Below are 9,762 nucleotides of genomic sequence, written 5' to 3' on the forward strand. Positions count from 1 at the left end.
TGCATTCCTAGCCTTCACTCCAAGAGGTCCCGTCAACCTCCCAGGAGCTGGGGCTGAGCTGCGTCTCTCTCCCCAGGGCTCGATCAGGTTTCGCTGCAGAAAGTCTCCGCTGCGCTACGCTGACACCTGCCCTGGACCCTCGCCCAACAGTGTTACTGGCTTTAATCAGATCCTGCTGGAAAGACACAGGCCGGGCCACGTGTGACCTCTTCTCCCCTCCCAGCCTCAGCAGCTGGGCCATCCCCTGTGCCTTTTTTCCCCACAAGGCCTTTTCCTGCCAGCGGCCTCGCCAGAGACATGTAATCAACACCCGGCTACCAGACAACTCCCACAGGGACTCCGAGTGCACTCAGGGCGCCGTGGCTCCAGCCTGCAGGCGGGCCAGCAGCTGCACCAGTGGCCTGGGGCAGCAGTCTACGCATCCCCTGCCCCCACACCTTGATGGGTATCAGGGTTGACAGTGACCAAACCAGGATTAGGAAACGTCAGGGCCTTCACTACCTTCACAGATCCCACTCAGCGGTGCTGGCCATCACTACAGTGGACACCCCACCCTTCCAACCCCACAGGCAAAGTCAGCTTGAAATCAGCTCTAAAATTGTGGCTGGGGGAAACTTTGCCTTGAGTTCCTTTAAAAGGAACAAAACCTTACTATTTAAATATTTGATTAATTTAATGTCAAGCAAGTAGATTATAAATCAAGAATGATCAATGCAATATACCAAAGAAACACCACACCAAAATTTTATTAACACTGAGCAAGTTTTTACTCAAATGGGTGTGGAAACTCAGTAAATATTTATGTCTTAATTGTATCAAAAATAAAACACTTAAAAACCACCATTTGAACATTGAGTTCTCTCTCCATACGGGTCTGCCGTCGTGAGTACCCCCACAGTGCTGGAAGGGGTCTGGGGGGCCCACCTGACGTCAGCTGCTGAGTCCTGGCAGTGCCACCCCTGGGCAGGGCCCCCCACGTGACGGCCTCCCAGGAGGAGCAGGCAACACAGTAATCCACCTTAAGGATCCTCGTTCTGAGACGGCTCCACGATACTCAAGCAGCAGTCAGCAAACTCCACAAACAAGGGCTCCTGCATGCAGGCTCGCATAAGCTTGGCCTTGTCGTCTGCCTGATCGAGGTCGACCATCAGCTGTCTGAGGTGTGGGTTGAGCAGTAAGCTCCTCAGTGCTGCAGACTCCCCTTAAAATGAACAGTGAGGAGAGCCAAGCTGAGCTCAAGTGGGTGCAGGCAGACAGCTGAAAGCCAAATATTCCAAACGTAATAAACACCAAGCACGCTGCACCCCCTCACCCAGCATTTCACATGAGGTGGGGCTTCCCAAGTGGCGATAGTGGTAGAGAATCCACCTGCCAACGCAGGAGACACACGAGATGTGGGTTCGATCCCTGGGTCAGGAAGATCCCCTGGAGAAGGGAATGGCTACCCTCTCCAGTATTCTTGCCTGGAAAAGTCCATGGACAGAGGAGCTTGGTGGGCTACAGTTCAGGGAGTTGCGAAGAATCAGGTATGACTGAGCATACATGCTCACGTAAGGTGAGGTCAGCATGTCAGATGGTTTCCAAGTTAACTGCTGTCAGAATCTTATTCTTTATTAGTCCTCTGTAAATATCTTAATGCCATTCACCTAAGAAAAAGTTACTGTACCTGCACAGACTTAGCTTAAAAATTGTCTTACCTGCAGACTTACCTAAATTCTTTAAATTCTGCAAAGACACTCTGTCCTCTTCCTCATCACTATTGAGAAAATCAGCCACAGAGACGTCATCATCATCTAAGGAACATAACAGTCACCTGTTTACGAGCACAAAGGAAACCTAGGTGCCAGGTTTTAACAACTCCAGTAAATAAAAAATGTGTGCACACACACGACAAGAATAGAGATAAAGCAAGTGGGTACAGACAAAACAACCACGTCTGAGGAATTTGTGACTATATAACACTCTTTATTTTAGGAAAGTGAAGAGCTGGCGACTTTAACAAATGCCTCCTAGTGTTCACACACTTAAACTATGTTTGGGCTTAGGGCCTTGTTTTCCAATTCTTCCCAGCCTACCTCTGCTCACTACGGCTCCAGCCCTGTCTGTAAAAACCCACGGACAGGACCCCCCTGTGTTCTCGGCATGGGCAGAAATATCCGAACCCAACAAGGAAGTTTCTCAAAGGGCAGAAGCGGGCCATCCCCTGACTCTGACTGCTCAATACCTTTTCGGTGGCACCGGGAGGGGCCGTCTTTAGAGCCCAGCATGATGCATGGTGCGCAGGAGGCGTTAAAGAAAGGGTACGTGGGGCTTGCCTGGTGGCCCAAGGGTTAAGAATCTGCCTTGCAATGCCGGGAAGATCCCGTATGCTGCACCACAACTATGGAGCCTGCGCTCTGGAATCCGAGTGCCATCCCACTAAAGCTCTGCACACGGCAACCAAGGCCCAATACCAGAAAAAATATATCTATTTTTTAAAAAGGCTAGATGGATGGGGAGGACGGCAGCACACTCGCGCTGCAGGCTCTGAGGGCCGCCAGGAGCAGCAAGGCCAAAGGCCACACGCCACGCGGGTCCAGGTCAGGTGAACCCCTGCCAGGCCCGGGGAGGGAGACCCGAAGCCGTGACTGGAGGCGGCTCCTGCCAGCAGGGTCCACCGCTCACCCCAAACCACGGCTGCGGCCTTCCCTCTCCCCCCCCCCCCCCCCGCGCCGTCCTTCTGAATCTTCAGGCGGCCCCACATCGCCACCCGTGACGACGTGTGCTCCTGGTGCCGGTGCACAGGGCTGAGGAAGCTGCTGCTCCCTGATGAACCTGCCTCCTGGCCCCAGTCCATGAGTCTCTTCTCCTCTCTCCATGTTCTATTTGAAAGCCTTTTCTCGGTTTGTGTGTTTGCAGTCAACCAACCCACCTTCGTTTTCCACTGGCTTTTTAGTTTTTGCAGTCAGAGCTGATCTTATTTTTTTCTCGACAGGACCAGTTGCAGGCTTGCACTGCTCTGAAAAGACACAAATCTCAGGTGTACATCACCTCCGTTTGAGTGACAAGGCTGCACCACTCCCCCAAGCCAGCATCTAGGGGGAAGCCTACGTAGGGGGTAAGGGACTGGGTGGGGGATGAAGGAGAGCAAGTGAGAGATTCCGTCAAGGGGCAGGAGAAACCTGGGCCTGGCATGAGGGCTGAGGAAGCCCGCCTCACGCTCCCCTAGGGCCTGTCTCCATCCTCCCTGTCCTGCCTAATCCCACAGAGACTTCACCACAATTCAGTAACACACTGACTTTGATTAGCCGCAAACTGTGTCCTCAGCAGTTTCAGATCCCGAATGTGCAGGTCCCCGTGCCACCGGGAGTCCACACACAAAACTCACCAGGCCCACCTGGGAGGGGTTCCGCCTCCCAAAGGACAGAGATGGACGAGGTAAGGAGAGTTGGATCCCAGTCACCCAAGAGGGTGGGAAGACGAGGGGGAGGTGCTGCCAGCTGGAAGGAGCATTCCGGGCAGAAGGTAAGGCCTGTGGCCGGAGCGGACCCTTGAGCAAGTCGAGTCAGGTGCAAGGAGATGGTGACAAGCAACTGGCAGCTGACGGGCAAAGCAGGCCTGGCAGGAGGATGGGGCACAAGAGGAGGAAGGCGCCTGCAAGATGCCAGTCTGTCTCATACCACACCACCCTACTATGGAATCTAAAATGACACAAATGAACCTACCTATGAAACAGCAGCGCACTCCTGGACACAGAGGACAAGACTGGAAGTTGCCGCAGGGGAGGGGGCTGGGGGAGGGATTAAGCGGGAGGCTGGGGTTAGCAGATGCAAAATATTAGATGGAGAATGGATGAACAAGAAGGTCCTACTATATAGCACAGGCGATTACAGTCAGGATCCTATGATAAACCACAAAAAAAAGAATATAAAGAAAAAAGAATGCTATGTATGTGCATAACTGAGTCACTCTGCTGTACAGAGATTAATAACACTGTAAATCAACGATACTTCAATAAAAAAAAAACCCACCAGACATTATGCACCACCTATAGTTGTGCCTAAGACCACCTGTAGTTTTGCCAGAGACTGACCTTGAGCTCTGATCCAGTCTCTAGTCTGTCAATTTGTAAGAAATAGAGAACTGAGGAGTATGCCTAACCGCAGCGTGAGTTTGCAATCAGCAAAACCCAGACTGTGGGGAACTCTGCAAGTCAAATGGCTTGAATTCTTCAACAGAGAAATTTTTTTTTTTTAAAAAAGGTAATAACAGAGGATGGAGGAGCAATTTACAAATTAAGAGAGACTTAAAAGAAATATCACATTTTGGGGGAATTCCCTGGCAGTCCAGTGGTTGGGACTTGGTGCTTTTGGTTAGGTTAGGTTCAATCCCTGGTCAGGGAACTAAGAACAAGATGAAACAATACTCTTTCAGGATACATCCTTGCATAATAAAACTGAAAAAGCAAAGATGTGACTGCTATAAAGGTCAACAGAGTGGTCATTTACAGGAAGTGAGAACAGTGGGTCAGGACAGGGCATATGGAGGGGTTTCTGGAGTGGACGGCAAAGTTCTATTTTCTTTTTAAATTTTTTTTATTTTTGGATGTGTTGGGTCTTTCTTGCTCCAAGGGCTTATCTCTGCTTGCACCAAGTGGGGGCTACTCTCCTGCTGCAAAGCACAGGTTCTAGGGGCACAGGCTTCAATAGCTGTGGCATGCGGGCTTAGCTGCCCCGAGGCATATGGAAACTTCAGAGACCAGGGATGGAACACACTGCCCCTGCACTGACAGGCAGGTTTTTTTATATTTTTTAAAATACATACATAATTTACTTATTTTTATTTTGGTTGCACCGGGTCTTTATTGCTGCACACGGACTTTCTCTAGTTGCAACAGGCAGGGGCTCCTCTTTCAATGCACGGGCTTCTCACTGCAGTGGCTTCTCTTGCTGCAGAGCAGAGGTTCTAGAATGTGGGCTCAGCAGTTGTGGTGCACGGGCTTAGAAGCTCCGAGGGGTAGAACCTGCGTCCCCTGCGTTCACAAGCAGGTTCTTATCCACTGAACCACCAGAAGTCCAAGTTTTATTTTCCTGACCTGGGTGGTGTTCGCCTTATAATAATTCAGTAAGCCAAATAAAAAAGAATCTACAAATAATAAATGCTGCAGAGTGTGTGGAAAAAAGGAACTCCTCCAAAAAAAAAAAAAAGGAAACCCTCCTACACAGTTGGTGAGAATGTAAATTGGTGTAGCCACTATGGAAAACAGTATGAAGATTCTCTAAAAAATTAAAAATAGCTACCACAGCCCTCAATCCCACTCCTGGACATATATCCAGAAAAAATAAAACCTCAAATTTGAAAAGATACATGCACCCCAATGTTCATAGCAGCACTATTTACAACAGCCAAGACATGGAAGCAACCTAAATGTCCATCAACAGAGAAATGAATAAGGAAGACGTGGTGTATGGGAATACTACTCAGCCATAAAAATGAAATGATGCCATTTGCAGCAACATACATGGACCTAGAGATTATGATACCTAGTGAAGTAAATCAGAGAAAGACAAATAATCATGATATCACTTATAATAGAATCTAAAAAAATGATATAAATGAATTTATTTACAAAACAAAAACAGACTTCAGAAACAGAAAACAAATTTATGGATCCAAAGGAGAAGGGGTAAGGAAGGATAAATTAGGAATATGGGATTAACAGAAACACACTACTATGTATAAACAGATAAACAACACAGGCCTAAAATATATTATTGTTTCATTTAGTTGCTAAGTGGTGCTGACTCTTGTGACCCCATGGACTGTAGCCCTCCAGGCTTCTCTGTCCATGGGATGTCCCAGGCAAGAATACTGGAGTGGGGTGCCATGTCCTTCTCCAGCAGATCTTCCCAACTCAAGGAATTAACCTGTGTCTCCTGCACTGGCAGGCAGATTCTTTACCACTGAACCACCAAGGAAAGAATATCATAGAGAACTATATTCATTACCTTGTAATAAGGAGGAAAAGGGGACAAAGAGGATGAGATGGCTGGATGGCATCACCGACTCGATGGACGTGAGTCTGAGTGAACTCCGGGAGTTGGTGATGGACAGGGAGGCCTGGCGTGCTGCGATTCATGGGGTCGCAAAGAGTCGGACATGACTGAGCGACTGAACTGAACTGAATAACTTCTAGTGAAAAAGAACCAAAAAAGGATACAGATCACTGAATCACTTTGCTGTATACCTGAAACACTGTAAATCAACTATACTTCAATTAAAAAAAAAATATTTTTTTAATAAGAACAAACCAAGCAGGGTTTCCCTGTGGTCCAGTGTTACGAATCCACCTGCTAATACAGGGGACACCAGTTCAATCCCTGGTCTGAGAAGATGCCACATGCCATGGGCAATGAAACCTGTGGGCCACAATTACTGAGCCCACGTACCCTAGAGCAGGTGCTGCGCAACAAGAGAAGCCACTGCATGATAAGCCCAAGCACTGCAACTAAAGCGTAGGACCCCCACCCCCCGCCCCGCAACTAGAGCAAGTCCGTTAGCAGCAAACAAGAACCAACGCAGCGATCCCCTCGCCCCCCAAAAAACACACTAAGAAAGAGGCTGGAGTTTTCAACACAGGAGTGAACTGCTCAAATCTATGTATCAGAAAAATTACCCAGGCTGCACTAGGGGGTCTTAGGAGGGGCCTCACAGGGCTGCAGGACCAGAGAGAAGCATTCCAGACACAGCTCCCAAACTATTCCAGCAAAGGAGTTCTACTTCGTTCCTATCTTGAGCCGAAAGGGGTTTTTTCCCAAAGTGCTCCAAAGACATTAGGATTAAAAAAAAAAAAAAAAAGCTGGAGCGGGGACGGTGGTGCTCGAAACAAACAGCTGTAAAATCAGAGACTGGAGGGGATAAAACTAGAGGCAAACCACCTGTGAGGAACTCTTAACAGAAAAGTCACTGAGAGAGAGAGGGCATGGGAAAGGGTCCCTGAAGACTGAGAAGAGGCGCCGGATAGAAAAAGACGTAAAATGTAGACTTGACAACAGTGAGAGCCAGGGACGCTGCTCCTTACCGTAAACTGGTGTACCTCTCTGTTTCTATCAAGACATGACTTAAAAAAAAGAAAACGTCGCTAACCTCAGCCAGAGAAGCTTCTGCCAAAGAACGCGGAGCTGAAAACTAAGAGGAAGGCATAGGTTGAGGAGGCTTTTGTGACAAAAACCAAAGACTGTTTTAAAAAAAGAACAAGATGGCACGCAGAAAGGAAAGTGGAGCAGAGGAAAGGTTTTTGATTGTCCGTAGAGTGGAGCCGCATTCGCACGAAGAGGTATCCGTCTGCCCACGGTGGGTGGGAGGCGGTCCCCAGGGTCGGGCGTTGCAAGGCTGATAGGCTGATAGCCGGGCCCCGGGATTCACGTCCCCGAGACCGCAGCGGGATGAGGGCGCTGCGGTCCACGAAGAAGGGCGCCTTACCTTTGTGCTTCCGGAAGCAGGGCAAGGAGCAGCTGCAAAAACAAAGCCACAGGGCGCGTCAGTCCCGAGGGCGGCGCGGAGCCTCCCGCCGCCCCGCCGCCCGCCCCCGGCCCCGCGACCCCCGGCACTCACTAGGGCACGCGGCAGGCGGGGCAGCGGTATTTGGGTTTCTCCAAACAGACAACGCAGACAGCGGTACCGCAGCTGAGCGACGACATGGTCTCTCCCGGGACGCGCCCCTCGCCTGCGCGCCAGCCCCGGACCCCCGAGCCCCACGTGCCCGCCCTTTCTTCCGTTTCCTCAACCAGGACCAATCAGCGCGCAGCACTTACTGGCCGTCAAAAGCAATCGATTGATCCCGCTTATCGTTCCAGGCCTGAGAAGTAGAAAGTCGATGCACTCGATACGCATCCAGAGCCCATTGTCAAGGGGTGCTCCCTGATTAGGGCTTCCCTTGAGGCTCAGTTGGTAAACAATCCGCCCGCAATGAGGGAGACCTGGGTTCGATCCCTGGGTTGGGAAGATCCCCTGGAGAAGGGAAAGGGTGCCCACCCCAGTATTCTGGCCTGGAGAATCCCCATGGACAGAGGAGCATGACAAAGAGTCAGGCGTGACTGAGCGACTAAGCACAGCAAACAAGAAGTCCACACACTGGCCAAACCAGACTCAGCTAGGCCACGTGACACACGTGTGCCCTTCCCAGCCATTTTTCTCACAGGAGAGGAAGACAAGCCTTGGCCACTGACATGTTTATTGAGCTCTAACTGTGAGCCCGGTGCTTCCCAGACGCTGGGCTGGGAACACCCAGGAATTAGCAGGCACTGTCTCTGGGAGCTTAAGGCTTAGAGTGAAGGCAGGAGGGAGAATCCCTGAGTGGGACTGATTGGCCAGGGAACAGATGACTGACCTCTGGCCCAAAGGTGGAGATCCTGGTCCAGAAAAGGGCTTGAATGCCACCTCGGGCGTTAGGAATAGACAAAGTCACATTTTATTGGGAGCCCTGCTCCTCTTCAAAGCCCTGAGCACTGTCCAGCTTTACCAGGCTTCCCACTCCACATGTGCGGTGCTGTCTTGGGGTCATAAGTCACCCTCACCCCCTAATCCGAACCCTAACTAACCCCTTTGCGTTGATCCATCAGCCCTCAGGATCTCCTTACTACAAGGGCCCCGCTCCACTGTCACAGTCTGTAGGGATGAATTTGCTACACCCCCAAGCAGCCATTCAAGTCTTAGCTCGGACCCCTTGCTGGCTGTGTGACTTGGAGAGACTGGCTACCCTATCTGAGCTCCCTCGTCTGTTAGAACAGATGTTCCTACTTTTCTGAGCTATTGCAAGGCAGAGAGGTGACTGTAAAAAGATTTGTGGTCTGCAGTGCTACAAAGGGTTATTTATGTTATATCTAGAGTCTATAACTCTTTTGGAGCTCTGGTTCCAACCCCATAAGCCCAGGTTCCAGGCTCCGAGTTCCTGGAGGCTGAGGTCTTGGACCTCAGGCCTCTCTAAAAGGGTTCCACTGCCAGCCTCAGTGAGCTGCACTGGGGTTGGGCTGGAGTGGCCGTCACTCCTTCAGCTTTGCCAGGCTGTTGAGGGTGCTGTCCAGTCCTCAGTGCTGAAGTAGCACTGCCCCTCTGGTTGCCTACCTGCCCCAGCATGCAGCTGCCCCTGCCTCCAGCTTCCTAACAGAACTCACACCAAAATTCAATGTTTTCCCACTGATCCAATACTCTGAAGCATTCCTTGTATCCCTCAACAGTTGTGACCACTGCTGGTTTGAATCAGAAGTGTCCCAGAAAGTCCACGCTTAACAGGGAAGGACAGAGGTCAGTGACTTGAATCCCGTGCTCTCTGGCATCAGTACTAATTCCCCCACTATGGACATCACCATTGCCCACCCAGACTTTTCCTGTGAGTTGTGTTTGGAGGCTGAGGCCATGCAGAGTTTCCACAATTTTCAAGGGCTCAACCAGACCCCATCCACATCCAGACCATGCTGGCTCCCCTACCTTCGGGTTCAGAGATGGTACTCCAGAAAAAAAAAAAAAAAAACCACCTTCCTGGAATTCTTCTCATGCACACTCCATTCAGTAGAAATACCTCTTCTACTCTGGGTGACCCCCATCTTCCATGGACCGACTCCTCCCGCTCCAATATCCAGGAAAGGAGGTGGCTCAACTGTGATGGCAGGGAGTTTGGGGAAAACCAAGAAGCAGCGACAGAAACCTGGTACAGCTCCTCTGGGCAATGGCTAGTTCAAAGCAGAAAGACAGGAATGACGCTGGGCCCAACAACTAGATGTCCAC

General features: G+C 50.4%; 2 protein-coding genes across 9 annotated transcripts in view; one reads left to right on the forward strand and one right to left on the reverse strand.

The window, feature by feature from the left end:
* Positions 1-840, forward strand: part of MYO19 (myosin XIX) — a 44,467-nt gene extending 43,627 nt beyond the window's left edge. For all 5 annotated transcript variants that reach the window (XM_025281135.3, XM_025281136.3, XM_006065472.4 and 2 more), the window contains one exon: positions 77-840. In XM_025281135.3, coding sequence (XP_025136920.3) covers positions 77-205 — 129 coding nt within the window. In that variant the 3' untranslated portion in view covers positions 206-840. The remainder of the gene's footprint in view (positions 1-76) is intronic.
* On the reverse strand, positions 720-7,764 carry ZNHIT3 (zinc finger HIT-type containing 3). Of its 4 annotated transcripts, none has more exons than XM_025281154.3 (5): positions 7,594-7,760; positions 7,462-7,493; positions 2,912-2,998; positions 1,698-1,793; positions 720-1,201 (listed from the first exon to the last, which is right to left on the reverse strand). In XM_025281154.3, the coding sequence occupies exons 1-5, from the start codon at positions 7,677-7,679 to the stop codon at positions 1,020-1,022; spliced, it is 483 nt and encodes a 160-aa protein (XP_025136939.2). In that variant the 5' UTR covers positions 7,680-7,760; the 3' UTR covers positions 720-1,019. The 4 variants fall into 4 exon arrangements, with proteins under 4 accessions (XP_025136939.2, XP_006065535.2, XP_044795521.1 ...); XM_006065473.4 differs by having other exon boundaries at positions 1,710-1,793; positions 7,594-7,757; XM_044939586.2 differs by having other exon boundaries at positions 1,065-1,201; positions 1,698-1,756; positions 7,594-7,764.
* Between the last annotated feature and the right edge of the window lie 1,998 nt (positions 7,765-9,762).

This window comes from Bubalus bubalis, chromosome 3, assembly GCF_019923935.1.
Source record: "Bubalus bubalis isolate 160015118507 breed Murrah chromosome 3, NDDB_SH_1, whole genome shotgun sequence".
Taxonomy (NCBI): Eukaryota; Metazoa; Chordata; class Mammalia; order Artiodactyla; family Bovidae; genus Bubalus; species Bubalus bubalis.